At 46.6% G+C, this 23950-nt stretch overlaps 1 protein-coding gene across 3 annotated transcripts in view; it reads right to left on the bottom strand.

The window, feature by feature from the left end:
- The window catches only part of BCAR3 (BCAR3 adaptor protein, NSP family member), a 116267-nt gene that overhangs the window by 53321 nt on the left and 38996 nt on the right, over positions 1–23950 (bottom strand). Inside the window, exon 1 of one of the 3 annotated variants that reach the window (XM_043575603.1) lies at positions 1580–1981. The exons of the other annotated variants lie outside the window; for them this stretch is intronic. Within the exon in view, the coding sequence (XP_043431538.1) occupies positions 1580–1663 (84 nt within the window). The 5' untranslated portion in view covers positions 1664–1981. Of the gene's footprint in view, positions 1–1579; positions 1982–23950 lie in introns of those variants that run through there. 3 annotated transcript variants of the gene reach the window in all.

A 23950-nucleotide genomic window follows, 5' to 3' on the forward strand; every position in this document is an offset into this window, starting at 1 on the left:
TAGAAAGATGTTTCTACCATCAGTCAACCACCAGGAGTGGCAGTCACAGGGAGGCCAGGGAGGGAGAGCTGAAGAATGGCTAAATCAGGCTCACCCCATGTAGTACTGTGGCCTTTCTGTGCAGGCCTCCGAGGACATAACTGCAAAGGAACTGGGGCATCCAAGCAGAATCTCATCACTTGGGCCCAGATATTTATGGGCTATTTCCTCACATATGAACCCTGAGCGGCACTTTTCTGAATTAGCAGAAGTTGGCTTCTGGAAGGACTTCTATTAGAGTGAAAACCTACTGCCAATCCCTGAAGTGTATGGTCCCTTTGGGACCTCCTGGTCTATCTTTGACAGCTTTAAAATACTGTTAATGGCATGACTTCATCCACCCGACGCTAGAACGATCCATATTTAGGCCAGAAACCACATGGTCCTCATATCACCCCACTGGACTCCAGGATAGAAAAGGGCTCTTAAATCAGGGAGGAAACACTTTTAACCGATGATTAATTACTCACCCCCGCCCCCGAATTCCTTGACAAAGACAAAAACAAACTTTGCTAGATGGTTAGAAAGCTACTCGGAACACTCCAACAGGGCAGTAAAATCAGAAGAAGCCTACCCTCCTCTCCCGCAGGGTATATTATTTCTACAAAGGGCTCTTTCTCCCTTTAATAGGTTTTCCTGTTAGGTTTGCCTGAGAAATCTTCTCTTTCAAGCATTATTAAAAAGAAGGAAGCGGAACATCATAACCCTGCACTAAATAAGTCAGTCCCTCAGGAGACGGAGCTCCAACATCTGGGTGGGAAGAATGTCACGAGAGCTTCGGATTCCTACTTCCCAAGAATAAATGAGGTCTGTAGTCAAGCTAGGACCGACAGGATTTCTTCCACGGCGCACAAACCCACGAATCAATGAGAACCTGTATTAATCTTCATTCCTAGTGTTGTCACAGGCAGGCAACACGGAACACAAGTCTTGTCTTGAATTAGTCAAATGAGGTTCTTTGAATATTTTCGTCAAAATAGTGCACTGACATATTACGCAAAACCTTTGGCACTTGTGTCTCGTAACCAAGGTCCAAAATGGGAGTAGTAAAGAAAAGGCAGTTCCAAATGCCGAAATGTTTTGGAACCCGGCTGAGACTTGCAAGGAGTCGTCTGGTGGTTTCTGCATGTTATATACGTTATTGACATAATGGACTAGCAGGTTCAGCAGAGAGAGAGGGGCTCAGCCACCTCACACTCACTGCCAACAAGGGAAGAGAGACACAAAGAGAGAAAGAAGAAAAATAGCTCCGTCTTACTGAGTTACTTTGGTATAGAATGTCAGCCCAAAGAGACTGAAAGTGTCTTGAAAAACACAGCTTCATCCCAAAACACAGACTAGGACCTCCTTCCGTGCAGCTGGATTCTGCTTCTAGGGGAGGCGGTTCACTAGGGGCTTAGCAGGGTCTACCGACCAAAGAAAGCACCTCTGTTTTTACAGCCAGCAGGCTGTAAACTTTTTCTGGTGCCTTTTAGAAGACTAACGCTTTCAAGGCCCCTAAAAGAATCTCCAATGCACCTTATCTCAAAACTGCACCTACCTTGGCTCCAAGGAAAGACTTGCGGTGATAGAAGCAGCACAGGGCTGCCGAGAGGGCGTGGAAAGCATTGCATTCCTTAGGCATCTTTCAGTGTCCAGTCCCTGGACCACACACTTTCTTTAGGGTTAAAAGAAATGGGGCTTGGGCGTCGGAGCCCTGGCCCCACGGCGGCAGCAGCTTGGCTGCTGCTGCCCGCAATCCCGTGGCCGGTCCGGTCGGGGGAGTGAGCCACTCCTTCTCCCAGGCCAGGCTGGGACTCTTCCCCTCCGCTGAAGCCAATACGATCCACTCGCTCAATTCTGGCAGGCTGGTGTCCAGCCTGCCATGCACACAGTGCCAGAAATTCTCATGTGACCAGACTTGCTTTCTGATGAAATTCTAACCTCTCTTAGAAGAGGCTTTGGGCTTTAGCTGTCCCCTCAGTTTAGAGACCCAGCAGAAATCATTATCCCCCTCAGGCAGCCTGTCCTTTCCAGGGCTCTAGGGCAGCAGGCAGTCTGCTCCTAGAGGCTTTATCTGTTTGCCTGTCACCCTACCAGCTAAGGGTTAAGGAAGCATGCATCACACCACCTTGTGATTAGACAGAGGCTCCTTTGAGAAAAGGACCTAAAGGTGACTGGGGTGTGACTTTCCTTTAGGACCAATCCTGCAAGTCCTAAGAAATGTGGGCAGGGTCCCTGGCCCCACTGTCCCACCCCACCCGCAGTACTATTTATTTTTAATTAGAATGCTCCTGGCAGGTAGCTTGCAGCTGATAACGTTGGCATAGCCATCACTGTGGGCAAAGCAATACTGTCTTCCGGTGTTTAATTAACAAGTCTGTTAGCAAACACCCCAAGCGTCCCATGCCCTCCCACCTGGCCGAGTGGTCTGTTGAGAGGATGGGGGACAGGCTATGTACCTCCTTCTGATCCTCCCCACTATTGTCTCATTTCCCTCCTTCACTTGGAAAACTCTGTTTGAATTGTCCTCTCTGCCTAACCCAGATCCAGGACTTGGACCGTGAGGCCCATGCAGTACACGTAGCCAAGCCATCCTCCTGTGCTAAGAGGCCTTTGCCCCCAGGGAGAGCCTCCTATGACCTTCGGGGGAAAGTAATCACCTCCCTTCTAGCATTCCAGTTACAGTGGATGCTCAACAATGTTTGTTTTTTGTTTTTTGTTTTTGTTTTTCAAGTTAAACCCAGGTTTCTGCCTGTAGCTCCTCTCCTACTGTTCCAAACATTACCTTTCTGTGGCTTTGGCCACTCAAGACTGGAATGTGTCCTGAAGCTTTCTGAAACTTCACACAGGCAGAAACTTGTAATAAGGAAGAAACAGAACCTATTCAGTGCAGAAAGGAACGACACCAGATGAGGCATGAGGGAGGTATGAGAAATATCCAACAGGATTAGTGGCAAATCCTCGGGAGGCCTCGGCCTTTGGACTAGGTCAAGTTGGCCTGTAAAAATAGAGACGTGTTTGTTCAATGCCTGGTGAGCGGCTTCTGTGCTTGGATGCGGCCTGAAGGGGCAGAGGGGCAGCCTCATAAATACAGAGGGTGTGGGGATGGAGTGACAATAAGTCGGCACCACAGGGATGGTGGGGAAAGGGGAGGCTGACTTCCTTTATGCTCCCTCAGTCCTCCTCTGTGACTCTGGAGGTGAGATGTGCAGTCATGGGAGCTCCTGGGTCCATGGAAGTGCTCCCAAGAAGCCAGTAGCAAGCAGGAAGGGTGACAGAGTTCACGGGGATTCTGAGCTGGAGGGGCCCCTGGAGATGGGCCGGCTGGTGGCTCAGTACTGTCCTCCACAACCCGAGTACTGTATCCACGAGCAAGCATTTACTCTGTTTGCCCTCATTTCTATTAGCCGGGGTTCAAAGGTAAGTCTACCTGAGCAGCCGGAGCCCATGGCCTGTGTAGATGGCTCATCAATCAGGCCAACAGCCACCAGGTAAGGGGCCCAGTCTTCACCTGCTCATCCCCCTTGGCAGGAAATAAGAAGCACCACCAGGCTAAGAAACTCCCCAAGAGGCTACAAAAAAAAAAAAAAACAAAAACAAAAAAAAAAAACACACACCATCTCCAGCCCAGGAAAAGGAAGGGCAACAGCTTTTTAAATCCATCTCTCCGTCAGAGAGATTCACCAGCCAAAACCTCTGAACTCCTCCCGGACCCTCAGAAAGTCTGAATGAAATGCATTCCTGAAAGAAATATGCAAATAATTCAGCCATGTAAAATTACCAAGAATTATGTCATCAGATGCACCAGGGCCAGGGTAAAAGCAAAACAAAAGATCCTCAGGTCACTGGAGAATCACAGCTCTTGTCACTTACCCTGTTTACTCTAAGAAACGCCCCCAAATGTCGAAAGAATTGATTCTGTCAGGATTAAAGAATGAGCTAGTCTTACTAGGTAAGTGTTTCCTAAGCATTTACAATTTTTTTGTTCCATACCAAAAATAATTTCTGAAACAGCACTCAAAGGTTTTAATAAATTTCTCCTGAAATGGCCAAGGAGGGAGACTAAAATAATGTGTGGCTGTTGCATCTAAAGATGATAATTGCGTGAATTTGCAAAGTGCCCTTCACTGACTTGTTATGCTTCTAAATATCTGCATCCACACTGATCAATTCTCCCATGTTCTCCCCACACTGATTATTCTATTCTAGTTACAAAGAAACAGAAGACCAGGACAGTATGTCACTCAGCAGAGAACAAAGGACCAGGGACTCCAGCCTGTGAATGCAGAACCTGGTATGCAGTCATGTGGAAATACGAATAAGAGATTTTTTAATGTCTTATAATTAAACCTGTTACTCACACGGCCCCATGAAAAGGCAGTGACCTGGGGCTGGGGTCACTCTCTGATGATTTGGTGCACGTGAGTTAGGACCAAATTTGGATTCAGGCTTTTCAACACATTACGCCTTTCTCAGGACCAGGGTCAGCATCTCTAGTGAGACCCCAGGGACTCATGGAGAGGGGGAGAGGGAGAGAGGGAGTGGTGCTGGGTGTCTCACAGAGCTCCTGGGAAACTGTGCTCTCTTGCGCCCCCTCTGGCCTCTGGGAAGACTTGCTCCTCTGCACCAAGGAACACACCTGTGAAAAAAGCCAGGGCAGCCAGGTAGACCCTCGAGGGGGTCTACCCCATGCCTTCAGGTCAAATGTTGTTCACCCAATCTGGGAAGAGGGTTAACAAGGCCAGAGGAAGGCCCCCGCTCAAGTGTTGTCCTCAACGCCATTGTTTTCCTTGGGCAGCCCTAATACTAACCTGCCCTATAGAGTAACCATGGAAACAGGAGTTGCCTGCCAGCCATATTCCACAGACGGTGCTTCCTGTCGGCAGCAGCCCTTGCACTGAGGGAGGCCGAGAGCCCGCAAGAGTCCCTCTCCCAGAGTGCTACCGTCTTCACTAGAAGATCAGGGTCCCAGTGAGGCAGGCCCTCTCTTTGACCTGGCATGGGTGGGGAGAGTTGTGTAGGGAGAGAGATGTGCCTTCCAGGTATCTGCTTTTACCTGTTTCAGGGCAACTAGGAAGACCACGTTGCCAGTATGCCACTGTTCCCCTCCCCGAAGCCAGCCCAGAATCAGGGCATCACGCCTTAAGCGCACTGAGGTGCTCGTCATTGTCAAGTAGCCCCGTGGACAGTGACACTGCCCACGGTGGGCAGCACACTGTCACCGGAGGGTACTGGTCCAAGGCTGCAAGGCCTGGGCTCGTTCTTGCCCACAGGGACACGCTCGGAGCATCAGTCAAGGGGTGAACACCAGTTGTGGAGGTCACAACAGCTCAGCCTCTCGTGGCAACTCCTGAGACTCCATCTCCTCAGCAAGACCTCTCTCCTGACTTTTTGCCTCCACTAAACCCCGGCATTCAGACTCTTGGTGAACAAAAACAGCTTTAATGAGATAGGGAGTAAGACTGATGCTACCATTCCCTTTTCCCTGGTGCCCCATGCAACCGAGAAGATGAACCCAGATGGGCCCAATCCTAAGTATCCAAGACTGCCTTCTGCACGTTCTGCGCCTTGAAGACCCTGGGAAGCCCAGAGACAAAAAAGGTGCATTTAATTTTTTTTCATGTTTGTTTATTTTTGAGAGAGAGTGAGCGAGTGAGCACTAGTGGGGGAGAGGCAGAGAGAGAAGGAGACACAGAATCCGAAGCAGGCTCCAGATTCTGAGCTGTCAGCACAGAGCTGGACATGGGGCTCGAACTCACAAATCGTGAGATCACCACCTGAGCCAAAGTCAGACGCTCAACCGACTGAGACACCCAGCATCAGAAAAGGTGCGTTTCTCTGCAACCCTGTCTCCCAAAGCTTCCCAGACACCTGGCCTGACTGTGGTATTCTGAGCACGACAAAGCAGGAGGCGAGCTGGTGGTGGAGGAGCTAGTGCGCCTCTGACTGCCCACCCTCACGTAAGTGATAGGACGCAGGGCTCGAGGGGAATTTGTTGGGAAACCACTGAGGATGAGGAGAAGCCATCAGGGAAGAAGTCTCCTTCCCCTCAGGCCAGACTCAGCAGCTACACAAGCTGCCAAAGACCATTGGACAGATTTTCCTATATGCAAACGAGATTCATCTCTTGCTCAAAATGCACACTGCATCCGGTGGGAGGAGGGTGGGAAACACTGGCCACGCTCTCAGGGCCACTATGTGTGTTGCTGTGGACAAGATGTTTGCTTGCGCCTGCGAATACAGAGGGTGCGTTTAAGAGGGTCTACCGTGCACATCTCGGTCTGCCAGTCCTCAGATTCCTCATGGGGGTGAAAGACTATGGCTGTCAAATGGCCTCTGTCCGGAAGCAGTATTGATCTGCCTACCACATCAACAAAGGAACTAGGGACAGTATTCACAAGCACATTTCTCCCTACCGGGTCTTATGGACCCCCCAGTAAATTTCCGTTTCTCTAACTGGCTATTAAAATTGTAAAACTGACATCGCGGGGCTAAATTACGTGAGCGCCCAGCCCTGACTCTGCTTTCTTGCACTATCACACACAATTCCGTCCCATACATCCCACCACCACCGCCTATTTTCTGATATCACCCCAGGAATCCTGCTACACAAGCCCAATTTTCAGTCTTCAGCGTTAAGGCAAAATGAAACGTGCAAGCATGGGGCAGAATTCCAACCTCGAAGAACAGACTTGGATTCTGGTGGTCTCTGTCTTTTCTCACAGTCCATGAAAACCATCCAGCCTCCTCCCAGAGCAAAAAGGCACACGCTGTAACGTTTTACATATAATTTCAGGGGATACTTTGCCCCCTGAAGCCCATCCATATGCCCCTGGGAGTCTCACTCATCCAAGATGAGCCAGCCTCTCCACGCTTCTTTCCATTCTACACTCACGATGCACGCACCTCGCCCAAAGCGGGCATTTGTTTTTCTGGGCATTGTAGCTCCGAAGTTTTCTGTGCTGTGTGCTTTCCTCTTTCTCCTTCCTTCCACTTTGGTAAGTGTGAGCTATATAAGCAACTAATAGTGACCACAAATACCCCTCAGAAGCCCCTCCCAAGCAGAGCTGGAGAAATGCTCTGAGGGGCGTCTGCAAAGCCAGGACACGTGAAGCCTCCCCGGCCAGGACCAGCTGCACTGTCTCCCATCTCCACTGCCCCCAGCTCTCCCATCTCACAAGCATTTCTGCAAAATGACATCTTCCAACACTGAGCTGTGAGACACATATTTGCATGCCTCAAAAGTGACACTGGCAGGTAGGGTAGAAGGAGAGCCAGGGTGGGTTCAAGTCTTTACTGCACTGCTAGCAAGCTGGGTGACCTTGGGAAATTTCTTAACTTCTCTGAGCCTCCGTTTCCTCCTCCAACTTACCAGGTTTTTTTGAGGCCCAAGTGAGACAACCCATAAAGAGCCGGGCACTCAACACATAGTAGGCACTCAGCAAATGGGAGCTTCTGTTCCCATTTGTTCCTACTGCAGGGCATATCCCTGATCCCACCCAAATGTCAGACCACATGCCCCCCACAGGAGTGTGGATGGCTCTGCCCTGAGCCACCGACTGACAGGCTGGTACAACAGTGACTCCTGAACCTTGAAAGCCAGGGACCAATGAGGAGGCGTTTAAGAGTTTTCTCAGTCTTAAAATATTTTTAGCCTTCAAACTTTAAGATCACATATGAAAATCGCACATATGGTTTTAATCACACTTGCTCAGATGTCTCCAATGATTTTCTTACTCCAGAGCCGCTGTCGTTTGGAGACCTGTTTGTTTTAGCAGGTGGCACGTGTGTCCACGGCATCTGCCTACTCGGCCCTCACGCCGGGGGAGCTCCCGGTCCATCCACAGCTACTGAGCCCTCGATGCCCCACCCCATCCCAGCCAGTCTGACTGGGGATCCTGAACACCCCTCCCCACAGGACCTGGGTCGCACCTCCAGTTCCCCATTGCCCCCCTCACCAAGTCAGCTGGAGAGCTGGGAGCCCGTCTACACATCCTGCCTGGATGTTCTGCAGGATGCTCCTCCAGCCTCGCCCCCTTGCCTAGCCCAGCCCTCCAGGGTCTTGCTCTAGGACTAGATCTTCCATGTGAGGCTGGGTCCCTAGAGGACCACCTTCCATGTGCGTGACTCCTTCATTCCGCATCAGCCCCTACTACTGGCTACTCTGATACCAATCATTTCTTTTTCTTTCTTTTTTTTATGTTTAGTTTTGAGAGGGAGAGAGAGACACAGAGGGTGAGTGGGGGAGGTGCGAGAGAGAGCAGGAGACCCAGAATCTGAAGCAGGCTCAGCACAGCACCCAGCGCGGGGCTTCAACTCACGAACCGTGAGATCATGACCTGAGCCGAAGTCAGATGCTTAACTGACTGAGCCATCCAGGCGCCCCCCGTCCTTTTATTTTTTTTTAATGTTTATTTATTTTTGAGAGAGAGAGAGAGAGAGAGAGAGTGAGAGAGCAAGCGAGCGAGCACGAGTGGGGGCGGGGCAGAGAGAGAAGGAGACACAGAATCTGAAGCAGGCTCCAGGCTCTGAGCTGTCAGCACAGAGTTTGATGTGGGGCTCGAACACACAACCTGTGAGATCATGACCTGAGCCGAAGTTGGATGCTTAACTGACTGAGCCATCTAGGCGCCCCCCCCCCTTTTATTTTTTTTTTTAATGTTTATTTTTGAGAAAGAGAGATTGAGCATGAGTGGGTAAAAGGCAGAGAGAGAAGGAGACACAGAATCGGAAGCAGGCTCCAGGCTCTGAGCTGTCAGCACGGAGCCCGACGCAAGGCTCTAACTCACAGATTGTGAGATTGTGACCTGAGCTGAAGTCAGATGCTTAACCAACTGAGCCACCCAGGAGCCCCTGTTGGAGCACCTTTAAACCCCTGTGAGATGAGGGGAACCCCTCCCCAGCTGGTGGTAGGGCCTTGCTTGCACACCACACTCACTGTCACCACTGAATACTGAAGAATACAAGTTGGGTTCTCAGCAACCCTCCCCGACCACAGACTCCAGGGCTGCGTGCCCAGCAGACTGCAGCAGTCACAGACATCCCCCACCGCTCAGCCGGGGCTCCTCCAAGAGCCAGCATTTCACCCCCGTGCAAGGCCCCCAAGAGCCAGCATTTATACTGAGAGCTTTTACCATGGTGAAAGCTTATTTAATACTTACACTGGGAGACACATATTATTATCTCTATTTCATATGTGAGATCAAACAGTACTTAGAGTTAATAATTAAAATGACTCTCAATCAGAATAGCTGGATCAATCGGATGTGATAATGGAAGCATGACTAGCACCTGGTTGCCTGGAGTACCTTATCTTGTGCAAATCCAAAAGGCAGAATCGTGGCTGCTGCAACAGCCCCCTCCCTCCCCCCCTCCCCCCCGAGACAGATATTCTTAGCAACAGAGGCAGCGGGTCTCACCTGAAATAGCCCATCAGAGATCTTCACTCATTACTGACGGGAAAGGGCAGAACATGTACAGATGGACACTGAAGCAGAATCTGTAAAGAACCAGGAGGCAGCAAAACCCTATAGCACAGGGGATGACTGCAGGGCTAAGGGACCGCCTTTTCATATATAGAAACATCATCTAGGCCTATTTCTCTACAGGAGAAGGCCGACTCAGAGGGTGTGTTGCATGGGAAGGCTCATATTGATTACCAGCCAGTTTGTTCACTTCCTAGAGCAGTCAGGTGCCAAGCACAATGCCGCCTACAGAGGTGACATCCAGATGGTCAACACTTCTGGTGCCCAAGGTGGGACAATGGGTTCCTTTTGTCAGTGACTCAAAGGACAATACAATCCCTGGCCTTGTAGTGTGTACTCAGAGGAGAGGGAGGGCAGGGTGGAGGAAGGGAGAGTTACCAGGGGAGCGGCAGGAAGCCACCTGAACCAATCTCGAGGGACACCACAGCAGCCTCAGGGCTGGAGTACTTGTGATGGCAGATGTGAGAATTTTTCTGAGGCCAAACTATAAGCAGAATCCACAGCCCCTATGCTCCAGTGCCCACGACTTCTCTGTAACAGTATGGATCTGACAATCAGACTGGGAGGCAATGGGTATCCAGCACATAGGAGATAAACTCGAGAAGGATGAGTATAGGGTTTGAAAGGGTCAGAAAGAAAATACCTCTGCAAAACCTACCATTCATATGTCAGTATTTTACATATGTACCCCAAGGAAACAGAGACAACCAGAAATAGCGCCCAATATACTTTTGTGATCCTGAACATTCAGGGGAAAAATGATATAAATAGCAGATAGTGGTTATTATGTTTAAAAACTTTAACCCATGGCATGTACATGCATCTTGTTTTGGATGTGTGAACTAATCAGAATTCTGAACACTAAATAGTCCAGGTAGACATGTGACCTAAGTTAGACCAATCAGAGTCCTTCCCTGGGAGTTTTCAAACCAGGGTGGAGGGAGAGGTCCCCTTTTCCCCTTGGGCCATAAACTTTAAGATTATAAACTAGTGCAGCCTACAGCCATGTGCTCCCACTATATAAACAAGCTGATCTGGGCAAATGCAGCCAGCATGCTGAGAAGTAGAGTCTGGACATATCTTCCTTCTTCAGCACAATCATCAACCCAGGCCACTCTACCCCTGCCCTTCCCAGTGGTAAGTTTCCTAGCTCACATCATCAGTTTGAGAGTTTACTTTATGATTGTGAGATTAGGTAAGATTTGAGGTCGACACAGAATACACTGTGGGTTCCACTGGGGTTCACATGTGTAAGACGCGATCTCCACATCTGAGAAACGCTCAAAGGAAACCAACATAAACTGATGTTACATGAAAACATGTATAATGCACACCCATTAATAATAGGGTTGTTCCCTCATGTTTCAGTGATGGGTGGAAATTAATGGTGCTTCACAGCCTCCAAGGATGTTCCATGAAAGAACTGACTTGCCTTGAGTTTTCAAGAAGAAACTGACATGAATTCGCCTCTGGGAAAAGGGATAGGAATTCATGGAGTTGGAATGTCCTGTGCCACTGAACGTAGGTGTGAGTTTTGCTCCCACATCCAAGCACCCCTCCCAAGCTAGGGGAAACCATTAACAAATGGGTCATTCAACTCTGCTCATGTAGGCAACAGCACCATCTTCAGTTCCTGGAGGATGTTTCCAAAGCCTAGTATATTTTGTGGAAAGACAGACGACCTGATTCAGAGGTGTTGTCTGAGAGACATTCCCTTACTAAGGCCAGGTGGATTTTACCAGCTACAACTGATTACCTGGGAGAGCAACTCTCATGTCTTCTTTGTAGGTCAAAGAAAGGGAAATCTGCATCATCCCCAAAATATATTCAGATCTTCCCAAATTTACTCCTTATGCAGTCCTTAGGTGGACATGGCCCAGAAAGAGCTTCAGAGTCCCCACTGTCAGTCTCTGTGGCCCTATGCGGCTTCCTTCATGCACTGCGATCATTTTATTTACCTCAGTGAGGGGCCCCAGCTCTAACACCTGGCTGTTGAAGCACTCATTAAAGTGATCTATGTCTTTGTTTGCTTCAGGACTTATTCATTGTCTAACTCGTTGTCAACACTCCAATGCCCAGAAGGATTGGGGCCAATGCCTGAACAGGATAGAGGCCAGTGAATGGTTGGAGAAGGCACAGGGATGGTCAGGCTGGGTCCACAAACACCCTGGAAGTAAGACGTACGATAAGTGCACATGCATATTTCTAGACATAGTTCTTATTCATCCCGTTTGCAAAAAGATAGGCACTTCCTCAAATAATTCAGAACCACAGAGGCCTAAGGCAGGACTTGCCACATGAGGGTTGTGACCCTCGTTGGGTGAACCAGGCTTGCCATCCCTGTGTCTGGATTAGGACTGGTCCCTTCTTCAGCCCTCAGAAGCACCTCATTCTCAACCGTGAACTGCCTGGGGTCCCAACTGGAGAGAGGCTCCCAGAACACATGATTCCCCACTCCTACCACCTGCAGGAGCAATCACTAAATGCTGTGAAACCAGGAGATAAGAGGATGCAGCCCTATTCTGCCTGGGCTCATTCCAGCAAAAGCTCAAAGACAGAGGGGAGGACACTGGGCCATGATGGACTCAACAGGCTTCAAAACACACCCACCTGGGCCTGGGGAAAATGAGAACCCAATTGGAGACTGGTGGTCACAGGAAACAGTCCCTCAGCTTCATCACTGCTTCTGTACAAAAAGCTCTTTTGAGAGTGTGAATGGAGGCTTTATATGGTTAAGTTCTCATCCACAGGCTAATAAATATGTGAAATGGCCTCTCAGACCAGGTTCCTGCAGCCTGGACACTGAGGTCATTCAAGAAACAATTAGATGCCATCTGGAGAGAGCTGGGACTCAAAAGGAAATTGCCTCGAAGGGCCAAACAGCATGTTCTTGTTCCCAGGGTCTGACACATCCTTATCTTCACTGACATAACCGACGGATGGAGCTCAGCCAGCTAACCCACACTGGGAGCACAGAATGGGCAAATGTGGTGGCAATTAATAAAAGCTTAAGGACCAGAAGAATGTTCATTTTCAGCCTGCCTCAACTTCATGTATCCCCTGACTCACTTTCAAATCCAAGCTGAGCTTGTCTGCCATAACCCAGACCTTGGCCTCACCAAGCTTTAGGTTTTCACGGCTTTAAAATAAAGCAGTCAGAGCAGAACAGCGACTGCTTCTGGGCCAGCTCTTCACAGTATATAATGAGCGACGCGATCATATGAAACAGAGTTGGTATTTGTTGAGGCTTCACGATCCATTCAATTGTAAAGAAAAGGCCCCATAACTGAAGACCCTTATTTCTAGGACAGATTCCCAACCTTATTTTTAAATAAAAATTTAATGTCTCTTCTGTATTAATGATCAGTATCTTTTAAAGAATATATGGATTTAGATAAACAGGAGATGATTATTTGTATTCTAAGTGTTTCTGCAGCTTTATAACAGCTCTTAAGTAGCAGGAGACCCTCTGGGATGGCAGAGTTCAAAGTGCAGCGGGGAGGGGGGGCACGGGGGCCCTTTAGGGGAGTCCATGAGGCCAAAACTATTTTCATAACAATACTGAGACATTTTTTGCCTTTTTCGCTGGGTTGGCATTTCCACCAATGAGGTAAAAGCAAGGACGGGTCAAACTGCTGGGATTTTAGCACCAAGCAAGGGAGACGTCCCAAACAGGATACCGACTCACTGCATTTCTTAGCTACCAGTTTCTTAAATTTATTTTTTTAGTATTAAAAAGGTTTTTAAAAAATATTTCTTTAAAAAATAGGCAGTTTCACCTAAAAGTCCTTGATGAAGCAGTAAGAATTACTTGCTTTATCACAGCTGGACCCTGGAGCCTAGGTCTCTCTTTAATATTCTGTGTGATGAGGCAGGACACGGGCACACGGCCCTTCTCCCACACACCCAAGTCCAGTGGCTGCCTCTCGAGGGAAAGCAAGCGTGTGTGGAACCAGCTCCTTTTTCCTGGAACACCACTTTTACTTCAAAGAATGTCTGACAAACTGTGGTTATTCAGACGTGGCTAGTTATCTGGCAGGTATTTTCTAAAACAGGAACAAAGTGAGCCTGTCACTTATAGGAGAAAAATTGATAGTATTTGTTGCCAGTGATGAAAACTGAGCTTTCGACTGAAAATTAGAACGCGGGGAAACTTGTATTCACGACCACGAGTTTGACAGCTTCCCAATAGCTTTAATAATTTTTTTCTGATAAGTGGGGATATAAATGAAAGTGAGTTTTTAATATTGTATAATGAAATATATTAACATTTTGAATATCTGCATAACTCAAGCAACCAGTATTTTTCAAACGCTCAATGCATGATGACACAAAATCACACACGGGTAAAAGACCCAACTTGTCACAGAGACTAATGGATTTTAAGGGAATACAGTATAAAGAAAAAAAAAAAGTTCATGAATACGGTTTCAGATTCCACATTATAATTAGCCTTTATGGAGCTACAACTTTTCAAGTTTTAGCATAACATCAAAGAAGAATAGCTCCAATTATCTGAAAACGCTATTAAAATAGTCCTGAGGGTTGTAAAATGGGTGAAGGGGGTGGCAAGGTACAAATATTCAATTATAAAATGAATAAGTCATGGGGAGATACAATGTACAGCATGGTGACTATAGCTAATAACACTATTGCATATCTGAAAACAGCTAGGAGAACGAATCTTGGAAGTTTTCGTCGCAAGAAAACAATTTTATAACCATGTGTGTTGATGGATGTTAACCAGACACAGTGGTGTGCATTTTGCAACATGTACAAATACTGAAGTTATTATGTTATATACCTGAGACTAATATACTGTTACATCAATTACACCTCAGTAAAAAGAAATACCCTTCCCATCTTGAACTATGTGTCTGTGCAAGGCCAGATTTTCTTCAGACTTCAACCAAAACAACACAACAGACTGAAGGCTGAATAAGGTAGGAGAATCAAGCTGTATTCTATGACACTAAAGAGATTTGCAAAAATGTAAAACAGTGCCATTCCTCTCACAAAATTTTGTTTTGGAAAATGATTATTTTTCAGAAAAATAATTATTGTGATTTTAAATAAGTAAATATTTAAAAATTCCTGTATTTTACTTTCTAAGACAATAAACCACTAGTTAAAAAAGCTCACATAACAAAGGCTCCTTGGGGTCCCCAATAATTTTTTAAAAGTAGTTTTTAAACTTTTTTTTTCAAGTTTATTTATTTCTTTTGAGAGAGAGAGAGACGGAGAGAGGCACGGAGAGAGAGAATCCTAAGCAGGCCCTGCCTGCCATCAGCTCAGAGCCCAACGCAGGGCTCGATCTCACAAACCATGAGATCATGACCTGAGCTGAAATCAAGAGTTGGACGCTCAACAGACTGAGTCACCCAGGTGCCCCTGGGGTCCTCAATAATTAATAAGAGTGAAAACAGGCCTTGAGCTCAAACAGTTTAAGAACTTCTGCTCTAATACACCTAAGCTCCGTGTTCTACATAATTTTGATTGATCCATAAGTTTTCAGCATATTTATGAAGTAGACTAATAGAAGGGTGCTTTTATTTTAATAAATAACTCTACCATAAAAACACTGACGCTTAGAGAGAAGATTTGGAAACTGGGAGAAACGTGTAAAACAAAACAAACACTCCCTAGCTGCAGGAAGTGAATTTTGACCTATAACTCTCAACACTCAATCATTCTACCCTTAGTTTTCTCTTAAGGAAGTCCGCACACAAATGTGCACCCAGCCCTCTGAGTTGCAGGCAACGCATCTCTCCTGCGTCGTGCTTCACTCCTCTGTGCTCCCACGCACACCGATCAGGCAGGAAATGCTGAAGACCGCCTTCGTGTGAGACCACAATCGCCCTTCTTCAACACCTCTTCTGCTGTCACAGGCCCACACTCTCCTGTCTCACCTGGACGGTCACAATGGCCTCCCAACTCCTCTCCCTGTTCTTGCCCCCGCTCCTGCCATCTGTTAGCCACACCGAACCCAGTGTCATCCTGACTTGGCTCCTCACCTCACTCAGCAAAAGTTACCTACGGGCCCCAGGCAATCTGCCCCCTCCCTCTTATCACTCTCTTACATCAGCTTCTACCTTTCTCTCGCTCAAGTTCACTCCCTTCTAGCCTCTCTGGCCTCAAGGCTGTTCCCGGGTGGAAGAGGTGCACTCCTGCTTCATGACCTTGCCCTTGCTACAGCCTCTTCCCTTTAGACATCATGCTTGACTGGCCCTTCCACTCAGGTCACCCTCTGGGTGAGCCTCTCCCTGGCCACCCTATTTAAAATGTGGCACCCCCTCACCCCAATATTTCATAGCTCTTTTCCCTGATAAGTCTTTTCGCTTAGCACTCATCACTGCCTCACGTGCTTGCTAGGGTGTCTTCCCCATCTCCTAGTCCTCCTCCCCAGAGTACAAGCTCCACAGAGGGAGGGACATTGTTTTGTTTCGCTGCCATATCCTCAGCCCCTAGAACACTGGCCAGAAGGCAGGTCTTCAATATATATTTATTAAATGACTATGACATATGCAAGAAATAGGGCTATATTTTTAAATAACCACAGGACTGTTTTTAACAGCATTAAAAAGAACCCAAATGTCAGTGGGGAATTGGCCAATATAATCGTATTTCATACAATGGGATACTGGATAGACATTCAAAAGAAGGAGGTAGACCCATGTATTTAACATGCAATGATGTTCAATAAAAAAATCAAGTTGCAAAGCAATATGTAGTTATATGTTATTTTTGGCAGTCCATCAATCAATCAACCAATCAATATAATTGTTCCCCAACTCAGCCTTCTTACTTCCTTAATCTCAGAATTTCCCAGGAACACTTGAGCTTCCTCACTCTCTTCCCACTCAAGAAATATGTGAGTACCTATCCTTCTCGTAGACTCCTGCTACCCTCTCTCCTACTCCACTCAGCCTGGGCACGCATTGCCCCACAGCCATGGGGTCCTTCCCCAACAATCTCTAATAGGCTGATACCTGTTTTCTGCCTTGCCTAATACCAGCTTTCTTCTGGCCATTTTTTTCAGCTGTCAAATAGCAATTCAAATATCATTAAAAAAATTTTTTTTAATATCTATTTTTGAGAGAGAGAGACACAGAGAGAGAGAGAAAGAGACAGAGCATGAGTGGGGAGGGACAGAGAGAGAGGGAGACACAGAATCTGAAGCAGGCTGCAGGCTCCGAACTGTCAGCACAGAGCCTGACGCGGGGCTAGAACTTGCAAACTGTGAGATCATGGCCTGAGTGGAAGTCAGACAATTAACCAACTGAGCCAGGCAGGTTCCCCCAAATATCATTTTTTCCAAGGATACTTCTTGGTTGCCACAGGTAAAACTTCAGATCACTACCAACTGCCCCTCCCCACTCAAAATCTACATGCAGTGTTACAGCATCTTAAGAGCTTTTTGTCCAAGAATGTAAGACAATTCACTCTATTAATAAAATGCCTTTACAATTTTAATATGTTTAATATAAACCCAAAGAAAACCACCTGCCTCTTTATTTACTTTAAACACAGCCTTTAGTTCTGAAGTTAAAATGTTAATAGTTTAATATCAAAAGCTCCCAGAATATTTACACAATGAACTGTAGCCAAACGCTGCACTGTTGTGACATATTATTTCCACTAGAGGGCGGAATTGAACAACGATTGCAAGGCTTAAAAAAAAAAAGAAAAAAAAGCATGGCTCTCATTTGGGAGCTGATAACAAGATCTGCTGAGGAACTGATAGGTCTGAGCCACAGAGGTTGCCAGAACTACACTTAAAAAAAAAAAGTATATATACCTCTGCCTAAATGTGTGACTATTTAAGGTGACAACAGCGACCCCACAATTTTTATCCTATACCAGGTTGGCGAGAGAATGAAGACAGGATAGGAATCTTCTTGCTTTCATTAAATAAAATCACTGGAGAAATTTCTGGAAAAGTTTTAGAGATGCTGAGTGTTACTTGCTTCTTGGGAAACTTTAAGACCTTTAGAACACCCTCATTCCTTCTTCCTTCCATTTAAATGCCCTTTGCATCTGGTTTTATGTGGTCATCCGTCAGTCACTAAGTATTAAGAAAAGGTCCATGCCCTCAGAACTCACCTTCTAATGAGGCTTTTGGGGTTGTTTTGATTTTTTTTTTTAACGTTTATTCATTTTTGAGACAGAGAGAGACAGACCATGAATGGGGGAAGGTCAGAGAGAGAGGGAGACACAGAATCCGAAACAGGCTCCAGGCTCTGAGCTGTCAGCACAGAGCCTGACGCGGGGCTTAAACTCACGGACCGCGAGATCATGACCTGAGCCGAAGTCGGACGCCCAACCGACTGAGCCACCCAGGCGCCCCTTGATTTTTTAAATAAACAAATAGAACTTGGGACAAGTGATGATCCCCAGAGTAATGACATAGTGACGTGGGGAGGCAGCTTTCAGCAGTGGGGTCAGGTAAGGTCTCTCTGAGGCAATGAAATCTGAGTCACACCACACAGCAGATGACCGTGATAGTAACTAAATTAGTATTTGCTGAGTGCTATCTGCATGTCAGGCACTGTGCTGATAACTTTACATGTAGCAACTAATTTAATTCCTACATGCTCCCATTTACTGTCAAGGAAACCCATCTCCGGAGAATTTCAGAAATTTGCCCCAAGTCACACAACTAAGTTAGGGGTTTGGATCTATGCTACTGCTGTAACAAAACACCACAGATTTGGTGGCTTTAAAATAGAAATTTATTCTCTCACAGTTCTGGAGGCTAGGAGTCCAAAACTAAGCTGTTGGCAAAAGTCACATTCTCTCTGAAAGCTCCAGAGGAAGACCCTTCCCTGCCTCTTCTTAGATTGTGATGGCTATATTCCTTGGTGTTGTTGGCTTATCCACACATCAACTCCAATTTCTGCTTCCATGGTCACATGGCATTCGTTCTCCCTGTGTGTCAGTGCCTTTGTGCACAAAGTCCTCTCTTCTTCTAAGAACACTGGTCTTTGGATTAGGGTGCACCCTAATCCAGTATGATCTCATCCCAGTGTGATCATACCTGCAAAGACCTTCTTTCCAAACAAGGCCACATTTACAGGTACTGGGGGTTCGCACTTCAATATATGTTTTGGGGCAACACAATTCAACCCACTTTAAACCACTCAACTGTAAAAGAAGCATTCATGCCAAAGAAAAGGCAAAGACCGGGGACCAGTAGGAAAAGCCAGGATGGAGGAATATCCCACTAAGGCAGATGGCAGAATGAGGTCAGAGGTAGACAGGCCACATGAGGAGGGTTCTGAAGTCCCATTATAAAACGGAGCCTAGTCAGATGCCATAGTTTCGATTCTCGCTTGCATGCTAGTTTTCCAGTCTCTTTGCCACCTCTCTACCTGCCACTGCTTGGGATCCCAGAGGAGTCCTCTTACTTTCAGTCAAGGATGAAGGCTGCGGCATAAAACACAACGGTGAACCTAGCCGTACTAGGCCGACAAGGCTCCTTTGAGCACCTTTAGAGGGCAGCTCCAGGGTTTGACCTTGATTCAAACCATCAAGTTCAGGAGGCCCAGGGAGAATTTACTTTTTACTTGGGACACTGAGAAAAGGCATCTCAGTCTGCGTTGGGGGGAGCAATCTGGCCTGAGGAAATTATCCAGACAAGCCCCAGGCAAGAACCGTCAGGATTTGCAGCACCTGTGCTGTCCCCACACACCTATTCAGCCAGCAAAACTGAAGGCCTTAGATGTGATGGGCCCAGCAGGAGATGCTGCTCAGAGCAGACAGGTCTACCCCACAAGATGCCAAGTTGCATCCAAATCGTGCAGGATTGCCACTGTAGCATCTCTGTGAATGTGCAAGGTCTCACAACTTGCACAAGGACTCGTTGCTATGTCACCAGGCGAGATAACAGTGATGTCCATCACGCAAGGCTGAAAGCCTACTATGCATTTTTATTGAAAGCCTACCATGCATTATTGAGAGGCAAACCAGGAACAGTGAATATACATATAGTCTAGAGCAGGAGTCAGCAAATCTTTTCTGTAAAGGGCCCGACAGTAAATATAACAGGCTTTGCTGCCCATTCTGTCATATCTACTCAACTCCATGGTTATGGCGAGAAAGCAGCAACATGTAAATGAATGGGTGAGGCTGTGTTTCAATAAAGCTTTACGCATGTTGAAACCTGAATTTTATAATTTTCACATTCCTCTTTTGATTTAAAAAAAACAAAAAACAAAAAACATTTCAAGTGTGAAATCCGTTTTTAGCTTACAGGCCAGACAATAACAGGCTGCAGGCCAGATTTGGTCTCCGGCTATAGTTTGCTGATCCTACCAGTCTAATGATATCCCCACATGCTCATCAGTTAACTTAATGTCATTGTGGTAACAAGGTCTCCAACTGGAAATTTCCTGTCCTCCCCTAAAATATTCACTGGCTTCTGGGCAAGATGCCAGACACTCGTGTGACCTCTGGAACCTCCTCTGGCTTCCTCTTCCTCACCTCCTCCAGTTAAGTCCGCCAGGAACTGTCAACTCACCTAATAAAATGGCTCTTAATTCTCTCTTGGAAAGGCCTCCAGGCCCTGCCCTGACTTTCCCCGCCCACTGCCACTATCTAAGGTTAGGCTCTTGGAAACACTTTGCTCCCACCTCTCACTCCACTGAGCAATTACCAACACGTGATACATGCTCACAACTATCTGTTGAATGAGCCAATGCAGTAAAATATCCATAAGCTCAGCACTTTCGCCATGTGATCAGCAGTCTGAGGTAGCCCATCTCCAAATCAAACATTTCCCCTACTGGGGTGACAGCCCTTAAGGGCTAAAATATGGTAAGGTTTTAGTTTGCCTTTTTAAAGTCACGCTCACTGAGGTTTAATTTACACAGAGTAAGAATCACCCCTTTTAAAAAGTATCATTCTGTGAGCTTTGAAACAACCATAATCAAGGTGTTTCTATCATTTTAAAAGTTCTTTTGTTCCCTTTTGCAGTCAACCTCTCATCTGTTTTCTGTCACTAGTAAGTTTTTATACTGACAGTCCTTTCTTTTTTAGGCTGATTATCGTGCCATTGTATGGTATCCTACAGTTTCGCCATTCACCAGTTAAAGGGCATTTGAACTGTTTCCAGTTTTTGTCAATTATAAATCATGTCGCTATGAACATTCACATATAGATTTTAAATGAGCATACAATTTCATGACAAGATTTTGCTTTTTACAAATGACCGCATTTTCAAAGACCTGCGGGAAAAGATTCCTTTGAAAGAGGGACTGTCCTCGACCCCTATTCTTCAGTCTTCCCACCCTGCCTCTGTAATTGGTTTTTAAACGGTAGTAACGTTAAACCTCCCAAGAAGATTTGCAGAGAATGTTTTTGGGGTGGAGTGGGAGAGGGTGGATGGGAGCTCTCACTCGCTCCTCTGAATGTGAGCCCCAGGGCTGTTTCACATTCACCGTGGGCAGCGTTTGATCTTCTGGGCCCACAGGGCACGGTGCTGGCTCTGCGGATGTGCACACTCAGGCAAAAACCTGCAGAGCCAGCCAATTGGGCCGTTATTTGGTTCATATAACTTGCTAAAATCTCACGGAATGTACAGCGTACCATTGTTTTCGTAAGTCCCTTTCATGACTTTGTTAGCTGGCTAATTCAGAGCAGACTGGCCTGTTTTCCCCGCTGGAAGAAAAGACGTCCCTCAAAGGCAGCTATTTAACCGTGACCATGGCTGCAGCCATCTTGAGCACAAAGCGAACGCAGCCTCGCTGGCCCCTCTCCCACGAGGTCCCAACGCCGGCCCGCGCGCTTATTCTTGGCGCTGGAATTCGCATAATTACTCCTCTTTTAATCTGATGGGTGACCTAATGTAGCCCGGGCAGGCTGCAGGAAGCAGCCTTGCTGAGATCTGAGCCTTGGGCAGCCTGTCTTATCTGTAGGGCCCTCTCACAAGGAGCATTTCGGAGAATTAACCCCACAGAGGACTGATTGCCAAGGATCCCCGGACTCGGGAGCTGCTCATGCGCGCTGGGTGGTGGGGACGGGGGACGGGGGACGGGGGGGGGGGGGTGTCGTTGAGGGGAACGAGCCGTCGGAGGATTCCGATCCCCACTCAGGATAACAGCTCCAGCCCTCTCCTTTCTCCTAGCCTGCGAAGGAGCTCAGAAACCGCAAATCATTTCAGAAAAGCTCGCAAGTGGTTCCAGCAAGAATCCACCCAGGCTGACTACAAAAGAAGGGATATTTGTTCACTAGGAGGCTAGCCCGGGACAAAAGGCTGCATTCCGTCCTGACACTTGCTAACTGCGGTCGCCTGGAGAGCAGGCCTTTGTCCACAGGCGGGCATTGTGCTGTTTATAGCCTCGCCACGAAAATGGGCTTGCCTACATCTTGGCTAATTTGAAAAACAGTCATCCCGATTTTCTTTTCTGCTTCCTGGCTTTGTTTTCCGATTTATCTTTCTTAAGGGCATTTTAAAATGAAAAATCTATAATTAACATTTCTCTTATAAGAAAACTCACCCAGCTCTGCCCAATCATCACCTCCCCTAAAAAATGTGTTTTTAAACCATTCCCAGCAAAGAGATGTTTTATTAAAATGACTGTAAGGCTTGTGTGTGAAGAAGCATCTACAAAGAATCTTCAGTCTAAAAGGAAGATAGATCTATAAAGGGGGAGAAGATAGGAAATAAATTTGTAAAATTTAGTGTATGGTGGGGGGCAACTCTTGACGCTTAAAGAAGTAGCCCCAAGAAAAAGAAAAGAAAAAAATAGTGAAAATGAAAGTAAGTTTCACAGGTTCAAGAAGGGGTTACAAAAGTGAAAGCATAATGGATGGTAAGAACAGCTGCAGGAGTGTTGAGGTACAATCTTTTGAAGTAATGTGATGGGTGGGCAGTTATTAGCTCTCACATCCTTGGTCTTAATGTCTGAGACACATCATCTTCCAATCAATATGGCACTTTTATGGTCAAGAGTGATAGATGAAGAATCCCTTACCGCTTGGTATAAAAAAACTTTCCCCTCCAGCCTATCACAGGTATAGATGATCCTTAAAATGTTCAAAGGACATTCACCCATTCCCTGATTTTCTAGCTGTGAGAAGACAGAAGCCATAGAGAGAAGGTGCAAAGTCCAAAGTCACACAGAGGTAGACCGTTCTCCCCTCTCTGTGGGTTCTTAGGGGTTGTGTAATCTGGAGTCCACCATGCGAATGTTATTCTGGGAAGGTTAACACACTGAGCTATTATCATTTATTAACATTTTAAAGACTTTTTAAATGTTTATTTATTTTGAGAGAGAGAAAGAGAGAGTAGGGGAGGGGCAGAGAGAGAGGGAGACGTAGAATCTGAAGCAGGCTCCAGGCTCTGAGCTGCCAGCACAGAGCCCAACGCATGGCTCGAACTCACGAACTGCAAGAGCAGGAGATCATGACCTGAGCTGAAGTTGGATGCTTACCTGACCAAACAAAATAGGCACCCTCATTCATTCACATTTTAGTACATTTTATCAAATGTTCTAGTAGTTACCAGACACAGGTCTAAGAAAGTAGACACTAAATAAATACGTTGTAATGGGGGTAAAAATATGACAAAAATCGAATGGGGCAGTGAGTAAGTAAAGAAGCCCAGAATATAAACTCTTCTTCACAATTTTGCCTAGGGCTATTTCCTCCAAAAGCTATTTCCTGTTTAAAAAAAAAAAAAAAGTTTTTATCTCCAGTAAGGTATGCTAGGTACGCAGAGGAAAATTCCAGAGCTGTGCACAACTCATGAAAGTCACTAACAACTAAAGAGCAGGAGAAAGGTGGAGGTACTGTGGAGGTTTCTGCTTTCCAACCTGGAAGAAGTGATTTCTTTTGGGTACAGTGAAAAAGATAATATTATGTGGTTACTGAAAAGGACCTCATGATTGCACAAAACAGTTAAAACCAGACTTTTAAGATGAGTTTAAGCATGAGCTACTGTGGGGAAAAAATGTGGGGAGAAGGGAAGGCTCGGAAAATAAGGAAAAAGTTGAGAAAGGGAAAACTGGGGTGCCTGGGTGGCTCAGACGGTTAAGCCTCTGACTTAGGTCATGATCTCATGGCTGGTGAGTTCAAGCCCCTCATCTGGCTCTGTGCTAACAGCTGGGAGCCTGGAGCCTGCCTCAGATTCTGTCTGCTTCTCTTTCTGCCCCTCCACCGTTTGTGCGCGCGCTTGCGCTCTCTCTCTTAAATATAAATAAACATTAAAAAGTTTTTTTAAAAGAAAAGAAAAAACAAAACTCCTCTCTAACAGTCAGAATTAAAGAGACAGAAACAGTGGAGTGCAAGATTCCAAAAATCCCCTGGCTACTTTGGAGCTGCTCTAATTTTCTTAGCACATCCAAACATGGTATTCAGCTGGTGGGTCTAGGTGCAGTTGGGAGGCCCCAGCAGGAAGTGAAAGAACCGCCAACAGCCCTGGGGCTTCTCAGCCATGCATGGTT

Source organism: Prionailurus bengalensis, chromosome C1, assembly GCF_016509475.1.
Source record: "Prionailurus bengalensis isolate Pbe53 chromosome C1, Fcat_Pben_1.1_paternal_pri, whole genome shotgun sequence".
NCBI lineage: Eukaryota > Metazoa > Chordata > Mammalia > Carnivora > Felidae > Prionailurus > Prionailurus bengalensis.